The sequence below is a fragment of the Pelobates fuscus genome, chromosome 5 (assembly GCF_036172605.1).
Source record: "Pelobates fuscus isolate aPelFus1 chromosome 5, aPelFus1.pri, whole genome shotgun sequence".
Lineage (NCBI taxonomy): Eukaryota > Metazoa > Chordata > Amphibia > Anura > Pelobatidae > Pelobates > Pelobates fuscus.
Genome location: NC_086321.1, coordinates 74,381,560 through 74,394,273, shown reverse-complemented (window position 1 = coordinate 74,394,273; position 12,714 = coordinate 74,381,560). Strand labels below are relative to the sequence as shown.

Genomic DNA, 12,714 nt, shown 5'->3' with positions numbered 1-12,714 from the left:
TGAAAGGCCGAACGCATGTCTCTTTTCAGCCTAGTAACTATGTAATGTTTTTCCGATACACATGTAGGATGTTACACCCAATGTTAAAAAGGCATAGCTGATAAAGTATACAGCATTATGCTAGTCTTGGTATGTATAAGCTAACTTACCAATATTCATGGGAGTGTCCCTTTAAAGCATACCTGTTCTTTAAATTTGTATTTAACACTGCTTCTCACTAATATATTTCAATTTTGTTATTTTATGCTGCCTTACATTTGTGTATGTATGGTAAGTAGAACTGATTTGCTACATTATACTTAAAATCATAGATTCCATTCTAAGCTTTCTTCATCTGTTTGATAGTTGTTTATTTCTTAATAGATCCATAACTATTTGTTTATTCACAGACTGGCAAATGGATTATAGTCAACTAATTCCGATTTTAAAATCTCGATTTTTAAAGTGATTAGATATATATATATCTCAACATCATTCCATGTATTTGTTTATATTGCTCCAAGGTTTATTATGGTGTAAATATTGTTCAACTAGTTAGAATGGCTATCAGGTGCTGGGAGGTTTAGAAGGAGTTGAGCAACCAGGGATAACTGCAAATATTCATTGCCTTGACCGCAGGTATGTGTCCTGCTGGTGTGTATACAACTGATGCTTTTATTCAAAAAGTTTTTAGACATAACAAGCCCTTTGTTTTTGCATAATTAAATTAATTAAATCCACTTATATATTAATTAGCATATATGACAATTATTAATTGGCCTTATTTGCCCATTAAGGGTGAACACTTAAAAAAATATATATGTATATACATTATATACTGCAGGATATAATTTTGGTATATAACCATCACATTTAAAATGGACATTTGATAGCATGCAGTAAATGATTTACCTTAGCACAACTAATAGTGTAGAGCCCATCTTGCCTCAGAGACAGAAGATTTGATGACTATTTTTTATTTTGAGAGAAAGAGAAATGGGTCTCTTTTCTGACATGCTAAGTATTTTTTTAGCCTTTTTTTTTTTTATTAAATGTATTACTTATTTATTTTTACTATTTACATCTGCAAACAGCAATGAACAGTCCCTATTTGCAGTTAGAATTTACAAAAAAAGCCTTTATTTTCCTAGCGTTGTACATTATTAACACTTATACTAAGGAAGACATTTTACCCAACTGTAGTGGAACACAGCATCATTTTAGATAATTGGGCTCTAAAGACAAAAAACTTGATCCAAAAATAATATGAAGCCGTATCATAGATCTGTAAAGGGACACTGAAGTAGATTTGCAAAATAAATTTTGGGATGTAACAAAATATTTTGTACTTTATTTTGATTCCATATGTTGCTTCTTATTTTTTGTAGCTTTGTCTTGGTGTGGTTTTGGTTTCAGACATATGTTGTACGTGAGAAAACACATTCAATAAATGCATTAAGCACAACTATCCCTCTTTAGGAGACACAATACAGTGTCACTTACACACATTCATTATTTTTCATGCACAGCCATCATCTGATGATATATTTGGCTCAGACCTCTTTTCATCGAGCTCTGTGATAAACTCTGAACCAGCTTCATCTGTATCCCTACCTGCCCAAACACTCTCAACAACAGTAAACCCTATGGATCTATTTAAAACTCCCAGCTTCTCAGGGGTAACTGCCACTGGACCTCTTGGTAAGTACATAACATTGATATTGATAGGCGATTAGTAAGCATCTCAGTGCAATTCATCATGAACAATGGCTTTTTTCAGCGATTAATTTTTCTAAATGTTCATCCAGAGTTTTTGATGTTCTAGATGGGATGTATCTTCACATATTAGATAATCATGTGAGATACCACAACAGTCACTTATTTTTCTAGTCAACTTTCTGAATATTGTTTTGTGATCTGATATATATGGTTAGGTCTTTCTGAACAATTAGATGGGCATTTGTTCCTAAAACTTGGTAAAATATGTTGCAATACTTGAACCTAACATTCCTGAATTAAAACTGTCAATTATATGCTTGGATATTTCTAGGTACACTTCCAGTCAGTTCATCTCAGACACAATGGAATCCCCGGGCTTTAGGTTTCACTCAACCGATAGCAAACCCAGTAGTCAATGTACAGACTGGTTTTAATCAGCCCAGTGTTCTCACAACTCCACAACCTATAGGATCTTGGAATCAACCAGCAAACTTTATAGCACCACCACCTGTGCAAAATCATCCTGCACTATGGAATCAGCCAGTATCAATCCAATCTCATGGTTGGCCTCAACAACAAAATACGGGCAATCCTTTCCAAGTCAACATGTTTCCACCAACACCACCAACTCTATCTTCTGGATTACTACAATCAGGAAGTGCCATTTCAACACCTCCTCAGCCACCACCCAGACCAGCACCTCTAAAAGAGACGCCTCAGAAAGAAAGTGATGCTTTCACAGCTCTGGATCCACTTGGTGAAAAAGAAAAAAAGAATGTAAAAGACATGTTCAAAGACTACCAACTTACAAAGCCACCTGCTGTTCCTGCCAGACGTGGAGAACATCATCAAAACAATGTTGCCAGTGCATCTGGAGCCTTTTCCAGTTACTTTAATAGCAAAGTAGGAATTCCCCAAGAAAATGCAGATCATGACGACTTTGACATTAAGCAGATTTCTTCTAAAATTAATGGTAATTATGTGTTTATTTTCTGGTTATTTCCCTAAAAATTGCTTTATTTTTAGAGAAGTATACTTTTCCAGCTGTACTTCTACTTTATGACAAGAACCCTAATCATCAGCACTCTTTATGGTCCAATAACAAATAAAATGTATATTGACATAATTCTGCTCAAATTCATCATAGTAATAGATATTTTTTCTAAAGGAAACTATGGAAACAAATAGATGAAAAAATTCCAGTCTCATTGCTCTATTATCTGCCATTTAGGAATTAAATCACTTTGTTTGTGCAGCCCTAGCCACTCCTCCCTGCATGTGACTTATACAACTTTCCTAAACACTTCCTGTAAAGAGTCATCTAATGTTTAAACTTCCTTTTTTGCTAATTCTGTTTAATTTATAATTTCTTATCTCCTGCTCTGTTAATAGCTTTCTAGACCCTCCTGTGGGTGATTAAAGTTTAATTTACAGTGCAGGAGATACACACTTTTAAAATAAGAATGTTATTGAAAATGAAACCATTTTGTTTTCATGCAGGCTGTGTCAGTCACAGGCAGGTGAGGTGTGGATAGGGCTGCATAAACAGAAACCAATGTGATTTACCTCCTAAATGGCAGAGAATTGAGCAGTGAAACTTCGGGGGCATTATCTATACATCAAAAGTGCTTAATTAAGTTAAAGTTGTCCTGGTAATGCACTTGTATTTCAGAAATCTGCAGAATCTATTGACATAAGTCATAGGTTGTTGGACATATATTATATTTGTATTTAATTATCTGACAGTCAAATGTTAGTCAGTCTAGGTGCTCAGAGCACAAGTGAGCACAGAATTCTGAGCTAGGTAAGGAAGAGTGCTATGTGTATGTACAATTACTCAGAAATAACAGTGCCTGCAAGTTCAATAGATTGTTTTAAATGGCATAAGCATACGGTATGTGCTCTTGTAATTTAATTAGTATTACATCTTCGAGAGGCCATTAAAGGGATACTAAAGGCACCAAAACAACTTTAGACTGCCCCTGCAGTCTCACTGTTTAATTCTTTGTGATTTAGAAGTTAAATCACATTGTTTATGCAGCTTAGCTACAAATCATTCACACAGCTCTTGTGAACACTTTCTGTAAAAGGAAATCTGATGTGTAAATGTCCTTTTTTGCACAGTGTGTTTTATTTAGAATATCTTATACCCTGCTCTATTATTAGGCTGCTAGATACTGCAGGAGTTCTGTTTGTGTTAAAGTTCAATTTACAGAGCAGGATATAAAACGTCTAAAGTAACTTAACATCTGACTTAACATAAAAATGCATTTCTTCATGTTAGCTGTGTGAGTCACAGCCAGGGACGAGGGGGTGATTAGGGGCTGCATAAACATAAACAAATGTCAGAGAATTATGCAGTGAGATTACAGGGGCACAACCTATGCAACAACATTGCTTCATTAATCTAAAGTTGCTTTGGTGCCTCTTGTGTCCATTTTAAGTTGATTTTTGTGTTGAGAACAAGGTGTATAATACAATGTGCTTCTGCCATATAATAAAAAATAGTAATTGACACAAACTTTGTGATTTATTTATCTATTTCAATTTACTACTAATACTACTGTCTGATTTATTCGCAGAACCACCAAAACCTGCCCCTCGGAATCACACTATGCCCGTGTCAAAACCCATGGAAGGGTTGTTTGAATATCCATTTGGATCAGAACCTTTCAATGCATCATTACAAAACTCTGTAAGTCTGACTATATTTGTCACATGCCAAAATGATTCCCATAATGTTTGTGAAAATGTAAACCTTTTAACAAAGTATAGACAAATGTTTTTTTTCACCTTTGTACTTGCCATTAACATCAAAATCCAAACTTGGCAGATGTAAAAATACAAAGTCCATTTAATTATTCTATCTATTGTGAGTAATTCTCTAATAGTTAACATCTTATCCATAATCACTGAATATCTGGCTCTGTAAAATATCAGTAGACTAATATTGTCAAAAAAAATGTAATAAAATAAAATCATTAAATATAAAAATGTGATAATTATTTATCACAAAACTTCCATATGTTTGGAGTGTGAAAATTAATTAATTAATAAAAGCAATAGATACACACTCAAATCATTAGGAAGGAGTGATTATAAAACTATATTTTCTCCTGTCAATGCAGCAGCCCATAGGCTAACACACTTGGCATGAATTAGAATGAAAAGTCTGAGGATCTTCTGCATTTTTTATTTCCTGTAAAGTAGGGGTAGGAGTGGGGCCTGCCACAAGGAATAACATTTCATTGAATTCATTTTCATTCTGTACAAACGTTTGGTATAAAGTGCCCTTATCACCCTTTCGAGATCTACTTACAGACAACCTACGCATTTCACTGCAAAATAACGATTGTAATAGCCTTACAATAAAACATGCATTTTCTGAATAATATAAATAATAAAACTCCTGTTCTGCAGCTTGAATTATAGTTTATAGCCATCTCTTTGTCCAGGAGAGACTTCTCACCCCAGCCTCATTCCTATGGTGTCTCTAATTCTTGAAAATATGTATCTTTTACAGAAAACACAGCATCAAATAACTTCATCTGATCCATTTGGGGATCCATTTGGAAATCCATTTGCCTAAAGTAGCTACTGTGTGTGTGTAAGTAATGTTTAGTTCCAGCATTTAAATATGGCTGAAGCAGTATTCTTCATCCTAAATGCACAGTTCAGTAACCATCAAATAGATCATTAGAACATCTAGGAACATTTCATATGTGATACCACCAGAGACAATATCCAAGAACTATGATTACAGGTTTTTTTTCCTATTGTTTATAAAGTGCCAACAGTGTTGTACAAATGGTTTAAAAGAAATAGTCATAAATTCAACATCACAAGTTTCATTTAGAGCAAGCGGTACAGGGTTATTTACTAATCTCTGAAAGGAAACACGGGGACAAAAATAACTGATTTCGGAAAAAATTCTCCATAATAATAAAATTTCAGCCATAATATCAACTTGGTTATTCAGATTTAATTTGGAGTTTAGGGAATAACCTGGTGGATTAACCCTTGTGGTTACGGCCTTGCACTAAAGAGCTTACCATCAAATTATATAACAAGTAATTAGTCCTAAAAATGCAGGGTTTTTAAACATATTAGGTGTATATTTAAAGGGTCACTTCAGACCACTAAAGCACCTCAGCTTGAGTTTGTCCTCTTTTTTTTTTTCATTTTACAAAAAGTGCAGATTTCAATAGAAGTTGTCACTTTTGTAAACCAATTTTGATACTCCCCCCTGGCTGTCAGTCAGACAATCAGTACTGCTACTTCCTGGTTGTTTAGTTCAGTGGAGCTAAGCTCGGGTGACAGATACATTCCTAGAGCACCTGCAGCTTTTGCAAGCTGTTTTAGATATACCAATGAAAATAATGCATAATTGAATTGGTTTATCTTCTAAACAGTGGTGTATTTATTTATTTTTAAATTTGTGCAGTGGAGTGTCCCTTCCTCTAACTTGTGCTCTGCTTTATGGATACGTGATGGCTATGAATTTAGGTGTAGTCATAAGCTGATAATTATTCAATTTTTTTTTATTACAGCTATGAACAGAGCAATATTCTGGAAACTGAAGTAACCGAACAAACTCCATGGCGACTTTCTCTTCTTTTTTTTTCGTTTTATGTCCATGTTAGTTATTGAAATATTTGCACTGGTTCTTGAAGTGATTCCTGCCCTACTATTACAACAACATAGTCAGTGGTCTTTTCGTTACCAAAAGTTGGCTTGGTTTAATACATAAGCTATATTAACACACTGTGGTGAACACGATATTTTGTCTGAGATGTAAAGACAGCATATGCCTTCATGTTCCCTTATGTACATCCTTCCTCTACAATATGGACTTACGAATATGTCTTAAGTACAGGGTGGGACAAAATTCGGAGTAGGATTTGACAGTAAATAACTTAATGTTAGTAGTTCATTTTCTTGTTTCAGGTGGATATTATAACTGACTTTTGGAAGCTTCATCAGGGGTAATTACACAAAGGGACAACAAATTAACCAGAGAAAACAAGGAATTTGATCATTAACTTACCATGTCCGATAAAGCTCATTTACATTGCTTCGTCAATAGGCAACATTGTCATTTTTAGGCAACAATGCAATCGAAAGAGCCTGAATTTGTGAGGTTGGAAATGGAGCTCATTTAAAAGATGTCATCTTCGTACCTAGTCAAACAAATCTCCATACATTAAGCATACATTGAATATAATATCATTGAAATTGGTTCATTGATAAAAAAAAAAGTTTTTGAATCCTCAAACCCATACTCTGAAGTTTGGCCTTCTCTGTATAATAAGATTTCAGTAAGAACTCTGAGAGTTGTTATCAGTCCATGAGAGTTCCACCAAAGATGTAAGGACCCTAGTAGTAGGACCGGGTAGATGTGGTTTGGAATATACATACAGCTATCCTAAGGTATTTTGAAAGATAAGAGAATGAGGAAATTATAGAGACCTTTGTTTTTGATGTTTTTTGCCATCATACAGTGTCGTTATATATATATATATATATATATATATATCTATATATATATATATATAAAAATATATATATTCCTGTTTCAAAAGTTGATTCATGGAAAGAAAAAAAGATGTTTAAACAATTACCCAGGTTCCCAAATGATGTTCTTTATTTCTATTTACAAATAAACCAATTCCTCTTATAATTTTCATGTAAATCACATATCAATTTGAAGTCAATGCGCTGAGTCTGCTGCTGGAATTTTGTATGTTAGCGCTACATATCTATATAACCAACACTGCAGCATTGCCTCATGTGATTAACCACTTAACAGACAATCCAAATGGTTAAATATAGAATGCCGAATGTATTTGGACTACATCGCCCATAATTCTATGATAGTCATAGGCATAATTCAAGAAAATTATGGTGTAGCACTTCAGCACCCCTCGTTAAGTTCAAGTTTATTTTGTTGTTGCACCACATTTGACTTTTTGAAGGGGAACTAATTCAGTTCCAGCACAGCTCCTATTTCAATATGAAGCAAATATAGAGACCCTAAGTTATGAGTTGAGTTTCTGGTCCCTAAATCTGTTTGTACCAAGAGATTTTTTTTATTGAAGGATGAAAGATAAACAACTGTGACCAGATCAGACTGTTTTAAAAACAAAAAGAAAAATGTTCTCATTCAGATGTCCCGTATCATTTAATTCACCGTACCAAATAATTTCCATAATACAATGAGAACCTTCTTAATCAATGTGCAATTCAAATGTATACCTCGAAGCCAAATTGTGATTTGCTAAAAATTGGCACTAATGAAGAAGAGCGACAACCGAAAAACCCTTCCGAATAATCTGGTGTGCTTATGTCCAAATGAGCACCAACGTTTATCACCGATAAATGATTTGCTCACCACCCGACAGTCTATTTGCAATATTTATGGAAGCATGAACATTTGTTTACTGATATACCTCCAGAGCAATGGGTACCGTTTTATACTATCAATACTACGTGAAAACACATGGACCCTATACTTTGCTAACAGGGATCAAAAACTTTAGCTGGAGAGTAATTTGATCTATATTTAATAATAAGCCCCAATGAACACCAACTGGTTTTGAAGAATACTGTGGAACAGTTAAACAATGACTACAATTTTTACTATTACCAAATGATATGTAACACATGCAACTTTTAGAAGATATTTTAGTAGCCTCTTTTTTATAATTGATCTGGTATCAGCTCGGAAGCATTGCCGATTGTAAGCGCTGCCTCCGTTCGTGTGATTATGAACTTGGACTTGTAATTAACTAGAGATCAATCATATTTACTACACATGCTAAACTGGAAAAATGTATTGATTTTAAAAGTGATTTGCTAAGCAAGCGAATAATTTGTATATCTATCGTATAAATGCACTTTTTTTATTAAACAGATACAATTTATTATGTTCAATTGATTTTTTTTTTTCTGTGTTAAACTGGATCTAGAAAATACTTTGCAACCTTACATTATCCTCTGCAATGTCTGTATAAACTCAAATATTGTTCCATATATGATGTATTAAAATATACAGTTCTGCATACAGCATTATTCTTGTGTTTATATGCGCCTGTGCTAGAGACATGGACAATTTATTCGTTAATGATTTGAGCACACAAAATATTTTGTCTTAGATTTATTTATTACACTGTAAGACCACCTGCACTGAAATACCTATTTCTTTCTTTATTTTTTATTTGCCCAGCATAACTCAATGACTTGCTCTAAGCAGCATAGTACATAAAAGGCATAATAGAATGTGAACATTCGATTATTTACCACAATTCCAAGTATTGTTCTTAAAGGAACACGATAGTGTTAGGAATACAAATCTGTATTCCTCACTCTGTAGTGCCCCTGTTCCTATTGTAGTCAGCTGCCTTCCTCTCCCTGCCCACCCTTCCATTGTGCAATAAAATGTTAAGAAGATAAAGATTTATTTACCTTTTGCTAGCGACAAGACTCCCTCTGGACTGCTTATGTCTGCACCTTCAGCGAAGTCTGAAACCTTCTCCAATATGCAATGCATCTAATAGTGGGGCCCGCGCATGCATTCAAACATTCCGATGGGAAAGAATTGAATCAGGTTTACTCAGTCAGTGCCGGGCACTAGAGGTAGATGTAACACTGCAATATAAAAAAATCAGTTTCTGAAAAACATGTTTTGTTTTACATTGCCTAGTTAAAATGACAGGGCCACTCTACCTAGATTACTTCACTGAGATTGTAGTTCTGTATTTAGTGAAGTTACAGGGTCAAATTAGAACACCAATTTTAATATATGTAGATATATCTATTGCCACTTGTCCCCTCCTGCATCGAATATATATAATGTATCTTAACCCCTTAAGGACACATGACATGTGTGACATGTCATGATTCCCTTTTATTCCAGAAGTTTGGTCCTTAAGGGGTTAAAGTGTAGGGTAACATCAATGGTTCTCCTTGTGCATGCCAGATTTGACTGCCGTGCTTACGACATCAGTATGATTGTGTGCCTCCTTGCTGTGTAATTAATAGGAATTGCATAATCACATAAACCAGTGGTGACTAACTCGTATCACAGAAGTTGTATAATTCTCATGATGCTTATATGTTGTTTTGGCTGGCTGAACATTACAGCAAACTGAATCCATTACAACTTGGTCTGAATGTCAAAACTAATACAAATGACACTCAAAACAAAACAAAACAAATCTCCTTTAGGAGGAAGTGTGTTACTACAAAAAAGTGCAAAGTGAAATGTTATATGAAAGCCAGCAGCTCTATACACTTGCGTGGAATACCCTCCTTTCCACACACATCAATCAACACAAAAACAACAGGTGGTAAACGTGGAGCACTGAGAATAAGGGGGTAACTTACCCCACATTATCTTGATAAAACATGTGCATAATATATATATATATATATATATATATATATATATATATATATATATATATATATATATATATATATATATAAAAAATAAATTGAATATAGTGTAGGAGGTAATAAAAAAATAGAGTAATTTATATTTGTTAGCTTGTGAAGAATTTCTTGGTCAGCAATATTACTCTCTCATGCCATGGACTTTCATCAATTTGAACTCTCTGTATTTCTCCTCATCCCCAACCAGCTGGTAAGGAGCCACAATTCACGAGATAACACAGTGTAAGGTTCAAGGTGGTTCTGACCAGGGGCGGACTGACCGGTCGGGCACCTCGGACATGGTCTGAGTGCCCGGCCGGCAGGGGGGCCCGCCATCAGGGGGCCCGGCAGCAGGGCCAGATTGGCCCACGGGAGCTAAGCAAGTAGGTGCCACCGGGTGGCCGGTCCGGTGACACACTCTGAGAGGGTCGGCCGTGTTCAGGGCCAGCCCTTTAAATGCTGCAGCCGCCTGAGGGCTCTATTAAGAGCCTCAGGCGGCTGCAGTTGCTTCTCACCTCCCCTCCCCTGTAGCGTGGCCGAGCTGCTCTCCGGTCCGCGGTGCCCGGCCGGAGTGATAGGAAGGTGCACACTCAGTGTGCACTTCCTGTCAATCCGGCCGGGTACAGGAAACAGAAACTCCTGTTCCGCGCGGATTTTCTGTTTCCTGTACCCGGTCGGACTGACAGGAAGTGCACACTCAGTGTGCACCTTCCTATCACTCCGGCCGGGCACCGCGGACCGGAGAGCAGCTCGGCCACGCTACAGGGGAGGGGGTAAGAAGGGGGGGGGGTGGTAAGAAGAGGGGGGGAGTAAGAAGGGGGTAATAAGAGGAAGAAGGGGGAGTAAAAAGAGGAAGGGGGAGTAAGAAGAGGGGGTGGTCGTTAAGAAGAGGGGGGAGTAAGAAGAGGGGGGTGGGGGTTAAGAAGAGGGGGGAGTAAGAAGAGAGGGAGAGGGGAGTAAGAAGGGGGTAAGAAGAGGGGGGAGTAAGAAGAGAGGGAGAGGGGAGTAAGAAGGGGGTAAGAAGAGGGGGGAGTAAGAAGGGGGTAAGAAGAGGGGGAGTAAAAAGAGGAAGGGGGAGTAAGAAGAGGGGGGAGGGGTTAAGAAGAGGGGGTAAGAAGAGGGGGAGGGGGGAGTAAGAAGAGAGGGAGGGGAGAGTAAGAAGAGAGGGATGGGGAGTAAGAAGAGGGGGGAGTAAGAAACATTTTGAAAACTGTCAGTGAAGCCAAGTAGGTTTTGTCATATGTGACCACTAGCTGTCCAAAGATTAAAAATCCATGGAATGTGATGTTTATCCGGACCCAGGAAAAACAAACAAGCAAAAACAGTAATTTTACTTACCGTAAATTCCTTTTTTCTTAGTATAGGGGCAGTACTTACAAGTGGGATGTTCCTTAGGATTCTGGACAAGAAGCTCCCCCTTCTTTAGAATTTAAATGCTGTGCTCCGCCTGCTGCCTCCATATAAGCTGTAACTCAGAGACACTCACCAGTAATACAAAAGAACCAAACGGAGACCGAATGATGCATAGAATTTAACCTATTTGAAAGCGGAGGGAAAGCCAGTACTGCCACTATACTAAGAAAAAAGGAATTTACGGTAAGTAATATTACTGTTTTTCCCTTCGTATAGTGGCAGTACTTACAAGTGGGATATAGCAAGACCCCTGCAAACAACAAAGGGTGGGAACTCAGCAGGCCACAGCTTGTAGCACCTTACGCCCAAAGCAGCTTCAGATGATGAGAATACGTCCAGCCTACAATGCTTGATAAAAGTATGTAAGGAAGACCAAGCAGCAGCTTTGCAGATGTCTTCAGGTGAGGCGGCTGCTTTTTTAGCCCAGGAGGTCGTCATAGCTCTAGAGGCACGAGCCTTTAAAGGGAAACTAAGGGGAATCCCTTTGATTGTATACGTTAGCCATCTGGCCAAAGAGGTTCCTGAGACAGCACAACCCCTGTTAGCGCCATGAAAGAATACAAATAGATCTAAGGATCTAATCCCTGAGTCATCTGAAGACAGATTTTCAGGGATCTTCTAACATCTAGGAGATGTCACATTCTTTCCAGATCCGACGTAGGAAAATGACAAAACCCCGGTAGGACAATAGGTTGGTAATTGCAGCACTAGAAATAACCTTAGGCAAAAAAGAAGGCTTGGTGTGCAGGACCACCTAGTCGCGATGAAAAAAAGGTGAATTCCGGAGAGAAAGAGAGAGCTCGGATCACACCTACTCAACTAGCAGAGGCGATAGGCACCCAGAAAACCGTCTTGAAGGTAAGAAACTTGATAGGAACCTCCAGTAAATGTTCAAATGGTGGTTCACAAAGGGCTCGAAGTACCAGAGACAGATCCCAAGTAGGGAAAGGTACTAACTTAGGAGGCCTCTTAAGCCTTATGGACTTAAGAAATCTTTAGAAAAAGCAGGTTTGAGGCAAAGTCACGAACCAGGAAGTGATTTAGAGCTGAAATCTGGCCTTTGAGCGTAAAAACTCCCAGGCCGGCTTCAAACCCATCTTGCAAAAAAGAAAGACTTTCCGGGATAGAGGCTTTGGCCGGATCCAACCTCGAAGTGAACACCAGGTTCTG

The 12,714-nt window shown here is 37.3% G+C and overlaps 1 protein-coding gene across 3 annotated transcripts in view; it reads left to right on the top strand.

Moving 5' to 3' along the window:
- Positions 1-7,078, top strand: part of DAB2 (DAB adaptor protein 2) — a 162,996-nt gene extending 155,918 nt beyond the window's left edge. For 2 of the 3 annotated variants that reach the window (XM_063453999.1, XM_063453998.1), the window contains 5 exons: positions 1,509-1,680; positions 2,030-2,671; positions 4,281-4,393; positions 5,222-5,305; positions 6,249-7,078. In XM_063453999.1, the coding sequence (XP_063310069.1) occupies positions 1,509-1,680; positions 2,030-2,671; positions 4,281-4,393; positions 5,222-5,287 (993 nt within the window). In that variant the 3' untranslated portion in view covers positions 5,288-5,305; positions 6,249-7,078. Of the gene's footprint in view, positions 1-1,508; positions 1,681-2,029; positions 2,672-4,277; positions 4,394-5,221; positions 5,306-6,248 lie in introns of all 3 variants that reach the window. The other variant, XM_063453997.1, reaches the window with a different exon arrangement.
- The last annotated feature ends 5,636 nt before the right edge of the window (positions 7,079-12,714 follow it).